Below are 15,428 nucleotides of genomic sequence, written 5' to 3'. Positions count from 1 at the left end.
ACTAGTCATCATTTCCTTTAAGTGTACTACGAGAAGTAGTCCTTATAATGGTTGCACAGTACAGATTTCATTTTTTCGGTTTCTAACTATTGATGGACCAGGTACAAGTCAGGTACAGGGAATAATGATGACCAAAGAAGCCTCAGCCTCCATAACAATCTAAGAGGAAGATGTGTATGGGTGAATACTTGACCAGTGTGTTATGATGAAGGTCACAAAAAAAAAAAAAAAAAGCAGTAATGAAAGAAGAGGAGAATGTTCTGTTCTAGGGCTGAGAAGCCAGAGGGTTTTCTTGACCTATGAAATCAAATCAGGAAGATCTGTAGACATTAACTCACTGAAGTTGGGAGCAGCCAGTATTCCAGGCCCCCTTACCCTTGGCGCCATGCCCTGAGGTCCAACGGTATCCAGGCTAACCCCTGAACTGAAGGTGAGGGGCATGGCTTGGGAGGAACAGAGGGTTCACCGAGGCCAGGTCCCACAGCAGATGCTTGTTCAGATGTGTCTTTCCATCCTTACCTGCACGTCTCCACTGAAGGAGTTGGTCCTCCAGGTCTGTGGGTTCTGCATCCTTGAATCCAACCAACTGTAGATCAAAAATATTTGAACAAAAATTCCATTTGTACTGAATATGTACAAACTTTTTTTGGGTCATTTTTACCTAAATGATTCAATTTTATAATTATTTATATAATTTTAATTATTTACATAATATTTATTAGGTATTATAAGTAACCTAGAGATGATTTAAAGTATACAAGAAGTCAGTCACAGTGGCAGTTAGTTCCCAGGACTCAGGAGGCTAAGGCAGGAGGATCAAAAGTGTGAGGCTAGCCTCAGCAATTTAGCTAGGATCTAAGCAACTTAGTGATAGCCTATCTCAAAAATTAAAAAGGACTGGGGGTATAGCTTAGTGGTAAAGCACCCCTGGGTTCAATTCCCAGTATCAAAAGATAAATATATACATATTTTATTTACATATACTATATAATATAATGTTATATATAAAGATATTGTATTTATTACATGTAAATATATATATATTATATTCTATAGAAAAATATATTTTTTATCTATTTTATATATATTATATATATATATATAATATATATACATAGGATTTATGTATCCTTGGAATTTGGATATGGGCAGCAGTGAAAGCAATCCCCTACAGATTCTGAGAAATCACTGTAGCCATCAGGATACTTCATACCTGAAAGGGCTTCAATATGCATAGTTTTAAAGTTCAGCATTTGTTTATGGATTTTTTTGTTGTTGTTTTGCTTTTGAGTGGGGGTACCTGGGATTGAATCCAGGTGTGCTCTACCACTGAGCTACATTTCAGCCCTTTATATTTTTTGTTTTGAACCGGGTCTCTCAGCTAAGTTGTCCTGCCTGGTCTTGAACTTGCGATCCTCCTGCCTTAACCTCCTGAGTGCTTGATTACAGGCATGAGTAGGGCCTGCTGTTTATAGTTTTTCTTTCTTTCTTTTTTTTTTTTTTTTTTTTTTTTTTTTTGTATTGGGGTTTTGAACCCAGGGGCACTTAACCACTGAGCTATATCCTCAGCCCCCATTTTTTGTTGTTTTCCTTTTTAAATTTTGAGACGTGGTCTTACTTAATTGCTTAGGGCCTCGCAAAGTTGCTGAGGTCGGCCTCCAATTTGAAATCCTCCTGCCTCAACCTCCTGAGTTGCTAGAATTAAAGGCATGAACCACCATGCCCACCCAGCAGGTTTTTCTTTTTTTTTTTTTTAAAGGTAATATTTACCTGCTGGGCATGGTGGCCCATGCCTATAGTGCCAGCGACTTGGGAGGCTGAGACTGTAGGATCATAAGTTCAAAGCCAGCCTCAGCAATTTAGCAAGGACCTAAGTGCCCCTGGGTTCAATGCCTGGTACTAAAACAAAAACAAAAACAAAATCATGGTTCAGTCAAGGTTTGTGCATTCTATCACAGGTAAATTTTTCCTTATTTATTTATTTAGGTACTGGATATTAAACACTGGAGTACCTTATGCTGAGCTACATTCCCAGCCCTTTTTATGTTTTTTAAAATGTTTAAAAAAATTTTTTTTTTATATTTTGGTACCAAGGATTGAACCCAAGGGTTCTTAACCACTGAGCCACATATCATTTTTATGTTTTATTTTGAGACAGGGTCTTACTAAGTTGCTTAACATTTATCATTTATCATCTCAAACATTTACCATTTCCCTATGATAAGAACTCTGCAAATCCTCTCTTCTAGTTATTTCCATTGCGTACAATATAATATTGCTAACTGTAATTGGCCTTTGTTGTAATAGTACACCCTGCCTTATTCCTCCATTCGGGCTACAACTTTGTACCCACTAACCAATCCCTCTTCATCTTCTCGTGAGTTTTACTGGTTTGGGCATAGGGAATTGAACCTAGGGCCTAAGCATGTGCTCTACCACTGAGCTATACCCACAGCCTTCTTTCAGGTTTTAAGGGAACAATGAGAAGTTGGGTGTTACCTTCTATCTTGGAACCCTCTCATTATCTGCCAAATATTTTCTAGCAAAAGTGCGACTATCGTTGGAAACAGATGGTGGAGAAGCAGCAAGCAGCACTCGGAGAGGAGGAAAACTCCAAACTTTATTCTACACCAGCGCACCCAGAGAACAAACTCCAAATTCTGAGCCCTGATACACCGTTTCTCACAACATTTATAGGTTATTGGGTGTCATCTCAGACCCATCCTATCTTGGGAGATTTTTTTTCTCTTTAAAAAAAATCCCTAATCTACGTGACCGAAGGCCTTGTGTGGAGCCTCTGACAAAAAGCACACTTACAGAAACAGATAAGAAGAAGTGGCTCTTTTCACGGGCATGTGTTCCATCTCTAGCAACAGCCTGGCACGGGGGTGTGCACATTTTGGGAGGGAGCAGTCAGACTCCTAGAGACAGTCATTTACAATCTGAAAGATAGGGACCCATGGTTAATTAGACTTCCTGAAGAAAGGCTGATAGAAGGGGAGGGGTTAGCGTCAGCTTTCCCCAGGCAAAGGCTTCTCATCACAACATTTTTTAAAAATCAGGTCTGTTTTTTTTTTTTTTTTTTTTATGTCTGGTTTTGCCATCACGTTCCCCCCTTTTGATGCCCCTTTTATTTTTCCTTAGCTTTATTGAAGTAAAATTGAAGGACAATAAAATGAACATATTTGAAGTATGCAATTTGATCAGTTTTGACATGTATATAACCAATACAATCAACATAAAAAGCCTTTCCATTACTTTTTTTTAAATTGGAAATCATACAGAGTGTGTTTCTTGCCTGGTCTATTACATTAGAAATCAATCACCTTAAGATATACAGAACCCCACCCCCACATGTCAACTCTTTCAAAATTAAATGGCAAACTTATAAATACCTTAGAGGTCAAGGAAGAAAGCACAAGAAAAATAAATAAAAAGTGCTTTGAACTAAGTGATAATAAAAACTTAAAATATCAGGATCTCTGGGATGAAACAGTACTCAGATGAACAATTATAACTTAAAGTACTTGTATCAGAAGCTAGAATAACAGATTATTTATGAAATAGAGAAGAAATAATACAGTTAAAATTTGATAAAAATCAAACAAGTCTAATAAAGAAAAAAAGCAAAAACAAAAATTAATATCAGTGAAAGAGAACTTTCAAAATACCCTACAGATGCTAAAAATGTATTAAGGCAATATTACAATTGTATGCCAACATATGTGATAGCTTACATACATGGTCTATATTAGAGAGAACTCTATGCTGCTGAGAAGTGTTTGATATGCTTTTAGACCTTTTTAAGGGCATTGCCTGTGTCCATGTTCTCCAAGTTAAGCCACTGATAACTCTGGAGGGCCATTTGGAATTTCATGACTTCTAAATGGGAGACAAATCAGGTCAGCATGTTAAGGAAGCAGGGGCCAAACAGGAGTGCCAGGAGGAACTTGACGGTAAATAGACCTGTATGGAAAATAAGAGTAATCCATTTATGCCAGTTAGCAGTGAGTTCCTCAAGATTCTGCTAAGCATAGATTGGTCAGCTTCCAGAGTGACTAAAACAGGGTTGTTTTTCTGGTGGCCTCTTCGGGTGCAGCTTGTTTATTTTGGATGGTCAACTTGCCTGGTGCAGTTGGATCAGGAATGTATTCCCAACCACAATAGGATGGTTTTACCCTGCTGTGATGAATCCAAGAGACCACCTTGGGCATCTTTACTGCAGTAGGGGTGAATAGAATGACAGTGAACAGACCCTTCCAAGAAGCTCTGGGATTGGACATTCCACTTTGTTTTGGTTTTTAATCAAATAGCATCTCCTGGTTTAAAGGGATGGGCATAATTCTGTTCATTTTTTTTTTTTTTTTTTAGATCTTTTCATATACCTTTTATAACGAGGAGAGGGTTCCTATAGAGACCCTTATAAGAGAAGAATCCATCTAATAGGGTTAGACCTAATTATTGACAAAGCAGTTGTCAACATTTGATCCAGTGTAGGTGGGTTTCCTGATACGGTTTGTTTAGTTGTAACTTCCAGGTGATCTTTCACCCCTTTGCCACCAATTGTGCCACCTTAGCCATGAATGCCAGCCCATGGCTGTGCTTTGTTTCTAACTCTCTTGCCAGATGTTTGTTTTTTTTTTTTTTTTTTTTTGCGGTACTGGGGATCGAACTCAGGGCCTTGTGCTTGCAAGGCAAGCACTCTACCAGCTGAGCTATATCCCCAGCCCTTGCCAGGTGTTTAAGACCACCTTGGTCAAAACTGACCTTGTCTTTATCTACCATTAAGAATCAGTTGAGATTCCTCAGAGAGTCATTCTTGGGAATTTGTGAGAAGCCTCCTAGCTTCTCTAGTGCCATCTCCTAGGATAAGTCAAGGTCTTGCTGACCACGTTAGGCTTCCCTTGGAAACATTGGGACATTTCCCTTTCCAATAACCCTTCTTTTTGAGGAATGTGCACTGTTTGGCTTCCTATTCTCTAGGGTCTCATTGATCCCCCTCGTTGGGAGGTCATGTGCCGAGAGTTGTGAAACTCTGTTATTCCCTGGGTTTGAGTTGACTTCCGAGGACAAGAGCCAAATATTGGCTATTTTCCATGGCGCTTTTTATCATTAGTCTCTAAGTTTGGGTTTTAAAATAGGAGTCTTAGAGGATTTTAACTTTAGTGTCTATAATTTTACATTTATTTACCCCTTTCATTTATTTGGGGTCAATATTATACTGGAAGTCAGCCTTATGTATTTTTTTTTCATACAAAAATTCTTGTTTTTGAATGATACTATTTGTAATTTGTAAAATCTTTTCATTTATATAAGAGATTATACTGGTTTTCTTAAAAGAAAAAAGGGAAATTAGAATTAAGAATAGAAAAATGCAAAATAAAGGTAACAAACATTTTTGACTTTTAGACTACCAAAGTAATATCAATGAGGCAATCTGACAAATAGGAATAGACCATACTACTGATTTTCTCATCATGTTAAATTTAAACGAGAGAGAAGAACTCCTCAAGTTAAAGAGTGTATGGAAATGAATACCATTGGGTGAAAAAAAAATGACATATCTCATTAAAACAAAAGGAACAAAGAACTTTAAAACAGACCATAATTATCAAGGCTGCTTAGCACAGTAATTTCATGGCTTCAAAATACACAATGATAAGCATATAAACCAATGCCCAGGAAAACTAGGGTGACTTTCCCTTTACAATGTGATATTAAAGTGCTGCCTGTGGACAATCTGTAAAATAAAAGGTGTTTGAAGTTTAATTTTTATTTTATAAAAATTGACACCGTTAAAACCAACATGATTATTCTCCATCCAATAACTGAGCTGACAATATAAAAATATGTAAAAAATATTATAGATTCATAATTACCAGATATGCTAATACTCATTGCTAGTATAAATTTGATGATTAAAACGATAAGTTTGTTTCCTTAAAAACACTTGATTCATTTACCATTTAATATCAGATATTTGCTATCCTGAAGTACCAAAATAATCACAATAAAAATGGCAATGTCTCTACTTTAGGTTTCTTGTTAGGTGGATCCTGAAGACTAAACTTTGGAATTTCACCAGAAGGAGCATATGGAATTCTCTTTGAAGATACCTTCTTGCCAATTGTTTCGATCTGGAAGCCAATGGTTTGTAGTTCATTGTGCAGCCCATCCAGGACATGTTGTCCATCAAAGATAAAGGCAGGCTTCAGCATTTTTTTATGAATGTGTTCATAATCCAATTCCTTAAACATTTTCCACTCAGTGCAAATAACAACAGCATGGGCACCATCACACGCTTCATATGGATCCTTGGAAATGGTCACAAGTCAGGACACTTGGTCATCCTCTGAAACACCTGGATGAGAAAGATCCACAACTATTTGTTCCCTGGGTACTTTTGGATCCTATATATGGAGGTGTGCACCTTCATCCATCAGATATTTACTAATATATATACTGGAGGATTCCCTTGTATCACCAGTGTCCTTTTTGAATGCAAACCCAAAAATTGCTATCTTCTTATCAGTCACTGTATTAAACAGATTATCTATGATTCGAGAAGCAAACCTCCTCTGGTAGTCATTCATGTCTATGACATGCTGCCAATAACGAGCTACTTCTGGCAAATTCAGAGCCTCACAGAGATAAACCAAATTTAGAACATCCTTTTGGAAGCAGCTCCCACCAAAACCAAAGCTGGCTTTTAGAAACTTATTTCCAATTCGCTGGTCCATTCCAATGACTGTTGCTACCTCTTCCACATCAGCTCCTGTTGCTTCACACAGAGCACTTATGGAGTTAATGCTGCTGATTCTCTGAGCAAGAAAAGCATTTGCGGCCAGCTTAGAAAGCTCTGAAGACCAAGTATTGGTGGTGAGAATCTTTTCTCTGGGAACCCAGTGCTCATACACAGCACACAGCACCTGCACAGCTCTCTGGCCCTCTGTGGTCTCATCCCCTCCGATCAGTACTCTATCTGGGTTCTTTAGGTCGTTGATTGCGGTTCCTTCTGCCAAGAACTCAGGGTTGGACAGTACCTGTAAATGCAGGTTGGGTTTTGTGTTCGCATCAAAGATGCGACGAATACTTTCTCCTGCTCGCACTGGGACTGTACTTTTCTCAGTCACAATTTTGTACCCATTTGAGTTTTGCACAATGCGTCTAGCACAAGCTTCAATATACTTCAGATCTGCTGCCCGGCCTTTCCCCATTCCATAGGTTTTTGTTGGAGTGTTCACAGATATGAATACCAGATCAGCTTCCTTGATGGCATCATCGATGTTTGTGGAAAAAAACAGATTTTTTCCTCGACAGGATTCTACCACTTCTTTTAGTCCTGGCTCATAAATAGGAAGAGTAGGAGAATTCCATGCGTTGATTCTTGATTCATTGACATCAACAACTGTTACCCTGATTTCGGGGCACATGTGAGCAATGACACTACATGGGGGTCCTCCAACATAGCCAGCACCGATGCAGCAGATTTTCTTAATGTCAAACATGACTGTACGCTTCCAAGGCCCCCGCAGCCGCTTGTATTCTGAACGCTCGGACAGCACCTTCCTCCCGACCCAGCTGCAGCAGCTTCTGCACCCCTGCCCTACTCCGCCTGATCTCCCTCCACCGCACGCCCCTCCCTCAGGCTGCCAGCCGCTGCACCCCAAGTCCCGGGCCAGGGCCCGCATTTAAAGTCTTCTGCCAGAGAAGGCGGAGGCTTCATTCCCCGGAGCCAGGCCCTCCTGGACTCTACCCTCAGCCGCTCGCCTGCTCCACCTCCTGTCGCCCAGCCTTATATTTTGTGTAGCCTATAGGTAATGGCTCATTATCTCAAATTAACACAGGTTATTGTATTAAAAGTTGTACTTCTGTAAAGCACTGACAGACAACAGTTATAAAGTTTATAAGGAAAATACAAGATGATATTAACAAGAGTAAAAACATAGTTTGTATAGTAGCTATGTAACAAGAAAGCTTTTATAATCTCAAACCTTTACTTAGCTATATATTATATTTCCTTTTTATTTTAAGATCACAGTAATCCTTAAAACAAAAAAATCTATCTTTTTTGTATTGACTATTTGTATTTCTATGATCGCCCACCGCCCTCGGGGACAATCACAACGCATAAGCTCTTCTTGATCAGAGGAACCAAAAAGAGTGTATTGTGCAAGTCTCAGACTTATATTGAGAACATCAGCCTATCAGAGAGTAGACTATCAGGAAAGTCAGCCTATCAAGGAACAGTCTCCAGGCAGATACCAGGATCGCCTCATGTACAACAGCCAACCAGAGTTACTTCCTAAAACTTGTTTATGAGTGCAGCTAAGTCTGGCAAGCTGCCAGGTGCCATCTTAGAGATCAGGCCACGGTGGCTCTGGGGCCCTCAGAGCCCGCCCCTGACATATTTCTTCTTTTTTTGGGGGGTGGGGGTGCTGGGGATGGAACCCAGGGTCTTGTGCTTATAAGGCAAGCACTCTACCGACTGAGCTATCTCTCCAGTCCCTCTTCTTTTTTTAATAATTTATTTTGATTCATTGTAAACAAATGGGGTACAACTTGTTTCTCTGGTTGCACATGAAGTAGAGTATACATTTGTGTAATCAACATGTACATAGGGTAATGATGTTTGTCTCATTCTGTTATTTTTCCTTCCCCCCATCCCTCCCATCTCTCTTTTTCCTCTATTCAACCCATCCTTCCTCCATTCTTGCCCCCCCCCATTATGTAACATCATCCACTTATCAGAGAGATCATTCATCCTTTGGTTTTTTGGGACTGGTTTATCTCACTTAGCATGATATTCTCCAAATTCATCAGTTTGCCTGCAATCGCCATAATTTTATTCTGTATGGTTGAGTAATATTCCATTGTGTATATATACCACAGTTTCTTTATCTATTCATCTATTGAAGGGCATCTAGGTTGGTTCCACCACAATCTGGCTATTGTGAATTGAGCAGCTACAAACATTGATGTGGTTGCATCACTGTAGTATGCTGATTTTAAGTCCTTTGGGTATAGGCCAAGGAGTGGGATAGCTGGGTCAAATGGTGGTTCCATTCGACACTGCTTTCCAGAGTGGATGCACTAATTTGCAGCCCCACCAGCAATGTATGAGTGTACCTTTTTCCCCACATCCTCACCAACACCTATTATTGCCTGTATTCTTGATAATCGCCATTCTAATTGGGGAGAGATGGAATCTTAGGATATTTTTGGTTTGTATTTCTCTAATTACTAGAAAATCTATCTTTTGAACTTATCTTCAAATGAACTTGAGTGGTTATCCTAACATGGAATACAGTGAGAGGCAGCATCTTAACTCAGGTGAGGTGGCCTCTTGACAAATCTTAGGTAAGGTGTTTTGTTTTTGAAACTGATCTCTGTCTCTTTCTCACATATTTTTATAAAAAAAAAATATATACTTTTTTTTTTTTTTTTTTTTTTTTGTGGTACCAGGGATTGAATCCAGGGCCTTGTGCTTACGAGGCAAGCACTCTACCAACTGAGCTATATCCCCAGCCCAAATAATACATTTTTAATAATAAAATTAAGTTTTTATATGTAGTTTCCTGAGTCTGCATGAATATCAGTTAACATAATTCAACATTACATCTGAAACATGGATCAAACAAGCTAAGAGAAGCTTTTAATTCTTTTTGAGGGAAAGTAGAAAAATGTCTTCATATCCCATATTGTCAACATTTAAATAGACTAGGCTCTCCTTATTACCTTTCAAAATGCATTCAAGTTCCCAACCCAGTGTAAAGAGTAACACAAAATTTTGTAACTTATGACAGGTTATTTTAGTCTAATTATGAAATGTTAAATAGGATAAATAAAGTTCCAACTAAATTTACTATTGTTATATAAGTCAGCAAGAAATTACTGTAACAGAAAACTTTAGTTTGGAGAACACTAGCTTGATACAGTGCTCTTCTAAACCTTGTTTTAAAGACTTGTATTCATGGAGGACATAAACATTTAATATACAAAGAAGTCAGGGAATGGAGGGGTGATGGGAATAAGAAAGATAGTGGAATGAATTGGACATAACTTTGCTATGTTCATATATGCATACACAACCAATGAAACTTCACATCATGTACAACCACAAGAATGGGATCCCAATTAGAAAAAGTTATACTCCATATATGTATAATATGTCAAAAATGCACTCTACTGTCTTGTATTACTAAAAAGAACAAAGAAAAGTCTTAAAAAGTCAGTAACAGCATCATGATTACACTGATGTCCTTATGTTATCCAAGTTTAACTTTTAAGAAAAATTTAGAATCTGTAGTGTAGTGTAATAATCTAAAATGACAGTTGTTTGTTTAACCAAAGTTGTACAAATGTTAATCCCTTTAAGATTAGTTCCCCTAGGGGGCTGGGGATATAGCTCGGTTGGTAGAGTGCTTGCCTTGCAAGCACAAGGCCCTGGGTTTGATCCCCAGCACCACAAAAAAAAAAAAAAAAAAAAAAGATTAGTTCCCCCAAATAATAAAACTCAACAACTCAACAGATACAAGAACTTATCTTGATAGTTATGAGCAGACCCAATGTTTTAAGAAACCCTTGTTACTTCAACACATAGAGAATTAAATTCTGGTTTATAGCAATACATTAATATTTGACCTTCAACTGATTGTGCTGATGATAACCAACTTAATCACACACAAACTTTTTGAGATTTACCCTCCACAAACCTTGTGTAACTTACTTAGATGTTCTACAACTTCTTTACATTCTTAGTTTTCTCCTCTCTTTCATCTTGGACGTTAGCACAAGAATATTACTTTACCAGATAAAGCACCCTCTTTTCAAGAAACATTTCATTTACTTTCTAATTTTTTCATACCAAAAATATATTTCCATACCTATAACTTTCCGTTATCTTTTCTAGTTTTGGACCCTTTCTTAAATTTATATTCTGATACAATCCTTATGAATATTATCTATGCATTTAACTTATATAATAAATCTCATCCCAGGAGAGAGATCAGACAATGTAGCATATATAAAAACTTTTTTTTTTTCCCTCCCACATTGCCCTTAAGGTTTTGGAGCACATGATATTTTTGAGCCTGACTTGTCTCCCTTATTATTATCATAATGTCGTCAGTTTTAAGTGAGTTCCACCCTGCCCACTGTACCCAGATGCTCCTTTGGGTCACTTTTCTTATCTAAGCACATTGATACTCAGTGGAGGAGGCCCAGCGAGATGCCCTGGGCCCAGCCTGAGAAAGAGCAGTGGGACTGCCAGCACTGGGCGGAAAGGCTTTAGCTCTAGAACCCTTCCTTCTGGTGCCGGGCTATCCTTGCACACCACAGGCAGTGCCTTTGGGCCCCTTCTGACTGTCCAGACTCCTGATCATGCCACTGCATAAATGCCTGTACTTACAGAATCTTCTGTATACTTTACCCCTGACGGACCAACTCCAACTGCAAGATTGTATAATAATCATCCAGAAAACCATTCGAAGGCCAGATTGTGTTAGAGTAAAACATCTTTCTCTTAGACAGGCTTATACCTATAGGTAGCCCATGCAGCTAAGATCTTTCTTTCCAAGAGACGGCTCAAAGGGCCAGTGACAGACACACACACACAAAACCAAATGGACAAGATAGGGCCGACAGATGGAAACCTTTTTTTTCTCTTTTTTTTGGGGGGGGGTGCTGGGGATCAAACCCAGGGCCTTGTGCTTACAAGGCAAGCACTCTACCAACTGAGCTATTTCCCCAGCCCCAGACAGAAACCTTTAAAACAGACAAACTTGCACATGTGGATTTCTTCCTTAGCTTGGGCAGTGAAGGCTACAGGGCAGGTGGGAAGCAGGGAGCCGTGGGAGCCACTCCAGCTGGCTCAGATCCCTCCCCGCATTGTGGGCATTATTCCTGGAGGCAGAAGTCAGGTCGTGTGGGCCTTTAGGAGGCCTAAAGTTTGAGTCAGAAAACTGAAAGTGTCCTGAGTCCAAATAAAACAATCGCATTTTATCATCTCTTGAGGTTCTTTTTTTAATTTAGAGGCTCAACCCCAACAGGTGGTTTCTTGTTTTCTTCCCCATCCTGCTCTCCTGAGTGTGGGCTGGTGTTTCTGAGTAAAGGCTTAATTCCCCCCCCTATTCCCAACTGGAGCAAAGAGGAAAAACTGCAGAAAGTAGGGTGTCCCCTGATAGCCTGGGTCTGTCAGGCTTTCTAATCGGGCATTTGCAGAAGATTAGGGAGTTAAGCCCTGCTATTTGGAGCAATGCCTATATTACCCCGAGGCAGAATGCAGACCTCCAAGCATCCTCGAAAGGTCTAGGACCTGGTCTAGTTGGTCTTGTAGATCACCTCCTTTCGTTCCTCCTGCTTTCTAGCATTAGGGAGGAACTTGGCAGTATCCCAGAGCCCAAGAACAGATAAAATAACCATTTATGTCCATAGCAGCTTAGATTTAAAAGTGACACATTTCCCCCCACCACGTTCCACCCAATGCCAGTGTCACAAGACAGAAGAGGGGTGTCACCCAAGGTGCCCTCTGGCCACATCCCCAAAGGGAGCTTGGTGCTTCTTGGTTGAAGGTGTACACATATAAACTCTGGGCCTGGTCAGAGGTCCTATTACAGGACGTGAATCGCCATTGTGCTGTACGAAGTCACCACGGAACCGCAGTTTAGGACTCACTTGGACCCCATGGCACAAAGCTGTGGAGCCACAGGTAGTCTCACAGTCACTAACACATGCTCTCAAGAACTAAAATCATTGTCTCCCAGCCTTCAGTCCCCCACACTGATGAACCCTTTGTGGAAGTACCTGTTATTGATGGACCCTTGTAGGTGGCTATGGGAGGTGATCAAGCTCCGCTCTGTCCTACAGACAAGCCTGACTGAGGCCTTGGGTCCTGGGAGTTTACATGTATCCTGATGATTGTGCAAGTGTTGGTCCAACTCTCCAGGGCGTCACTGCTGTGGAAGCGCAGGTCCCCCAGGCAAAGGAGATCCTGAAACTCAGGTGGCATCGTTTCATTTGATTTGAGGGGCACCATGCACTCCCAGGCAAGTGGCCCGCCACACTGGTGGCTCAAAGGGCTAGCATGGTAGTCGTTTCCCAATCAGAACCAAAATATTGCAGGAAACAGACGGGTGGAGAAGGAGCAAGCAGCACTCGGAGAGGAGAACTCCAAACTTTACACCAGCGCACCCAGAGAGCAAACTCCAAATTCTGAGCCCTGATCCACCGTTTCTCACAACTTTTATAGGTTATTGGGTGTCATCTCAGGTCCATCCTAGGGCTGGGGATATAGTTCAGTTGGTAAAGTGCTTGCCTAGCATGCACAAGGCCCTGGGTTCAATCCCCAGCACCAAAAAAAAAAAAAAAAAAAAAAAAAAAATCGGACCCATCCTATCTTGGGGGATTTTATTCTCTTTAAAAAATCTACGTGACCGAAGGCCTTGTGTGGAGCCTCTAACATAAAGCACGCTTACAGAAACAGATAAGAAGAAATGGCTCTTTTCACGGGCATGTGTTCCATCTCTAGCAACAGCCTGGCACGGGAGCGTGCACATTTTGGGAGGGAGCAGTCAGACTCCTAGGACAGTCATTTACAATCTGAAAGGTAGGGACCCCTGGTTTTTAGACTTCCTGAAGAAAGGCTGATAGAAGGGGAGGGGGGTTAGCGTCAGCTTTCCCCAGGCAAAGGCTTCTCATCATAACGTTCTTATAATTTCATTTTTTAAAAATCAGGTCTGGTTTTGCCAACACAAGACTACTGGTTTTACACTGTCCTTTTTGTCAATAGTAGCGACAAGAGTCCTAATCAATGGGCATTTTTTTGGGAGGTCAGGGTATCCATTTGTTACAGCATTAGCTTGTTTAGGGTGTTGCTCTGGTTTTGTTTTGTTTAGGTTTTGGTACTAAGGATTGAGCCAGGGGTGCTTTACCACTGAGTCACATCCCCAGTGTTTTTTATATTTATTTATTTAGTTTTTGTACTGGAAATTTAATCCTCCTTGCTCTACCACAGAGCTACATCCCCAGCCCTTTGTTATTTTTATTTTGAGACCGGGCTCTCACCAAGTAGCTGAGGGCCTTGCTAAATTGTTGAGGCTGGCCTTGAACTTGCTATCTTCCTATCTCAACTTTCTGAGTCTCTGGGATTACAGGTGTGCGCTACCACTCCAAGTTTATTTTTTGAGATGCTCTTGCTAAATTACTGAGGCTGGACTCAAACTTACTGCTGCCTTAGCCTCCCAAGACCCTGGGATTATAGGTGTGCACTACCACACCTGGCTCTTATTCTGTTTTTGTTCTAAGACTTTCACAGAAATTCTGGACAAATGCTATAGCTTTGTTAGCAGAACTGTTTCCTATTCTAGACTTGAAGTACCACATTCCTGATTTCTTAAGGTTTTTATAAAAAATGAAGATAAGGTGGAAAAAGTATCTGCCTACTGATCTATCCCAGATGATTATCTACAGGTGATTTCTAAAATCTTTTTTATTTTTATTTTTTGTAGTGTTGGGAATTGAACCTAGCATCTCCTGTGTGATAGGCAAGTACTCTACCACTGAGCTACATCCCTACCCCTCTTTACTTTGAGACAGGGCCTCTTTAAATTGCCCTGGCTAGATTAGAATTTGTGATCCTTCTGCCTCAGCCTCCATGATTTCTAAAATCTGTAGTGAATATGTGTGAGAGACAGAGAAAGTTTTTAGCAGAATTATACCACATGTTATGTTTTTAGATTTGCTTCCTGTGCTGGGGATTAAACACTGGGCTTTGGTCACTAAGCTATACCACTAGGCTCAGGTTTTTTGCTTTTTAAAGTTCTGTTTGATGGACTTCTGGAATATAGATTCCTTTCCAGTTCCTTCCAGTGTGCTCTTTCAAGTAGGGTTAGCTACTGAGAGGCCTAGTAACCTATGTACTAGTTGATGAAGATCAGGGAGGCTGGGGCCTCTACTCTATCCTTAAATTTAAAGTTTGTTCTTTATTTTTATTTATTTATTTGGTGCTGGGGATTGAAACCAAGGCCTCACATGTTAGGCAAGTGCTTTACCCACAGAATCTAAGGTTCCTTGTAACATTTTTAAAATGTTGACCTTTGAATATTAAAATCTTACTGTTCCCCCCTTTTATGCTCTTTTGTTTTTAACTGCTCTCACATGGATAATTTTGGTCACATTGAAAATTTCTCAAAGTGGTCACTTCATACGATAAAGTGTTATTTTGTAAAGTATGCATAAGCATTTGGATTATAACAAGAATATGTTTAAGAACTAGATGTCTAAACTCGAGAAGGTGGCACATGCCTGTAATCCCAGTGACTGGGGTGGTTGAGGCAGGAGGATTGCAAATTCAACAAGGTCAGCCTCAACAACTTAGTGAGGCCCTGTCTCAAAATTTTTGAAAAGGACTGGAAATGTAGTTCAATGGT

The 15,428-nt window shown here is 40.0% G+C and overlaps 1 protein-coding gene across 1 annotated transcript; it reads right to left on the bottom strand.

The window, feature by feature from the left end:
* Positions 1–6,004: 6,004 nt before the first annotated feature.
* Positions 6,005–7,519, bottom strand: LOC124960670 (UDP-glucose 6-dehydrogenase-like). Its single transcript, XM_047519565.1, is given in 1 exon segment — positions 6,005–7,519. A coding segment is annotated over 1 exon segment (1,503 nt). The 5' UTR covers positions 7,509–7,519; the 3' UTR covers position 6,005.
* Positions 7,520–15,428: the final 7,909 nt, after the last annotated feature.

Source organism: Sciurus carolinensis, chromosome 1 (genome assembly GCF_902686445.1).
Source record: "Sciurus carolinensis chromosome 1, mSciCar1.2, whole genome shotgun sequence".
Taxonomy (NCBI): Eukaryota; Metazoa; Chordata; class Mammalia; order Rodentia; family Sciuridae; genus Sciurus; species Sciurus carolinensis.
The sequence above is the reverse complement of the archived record's forward strand: the minus strand, read 5'-3'. Positions and strand labels throughout refer to the sequence as shown.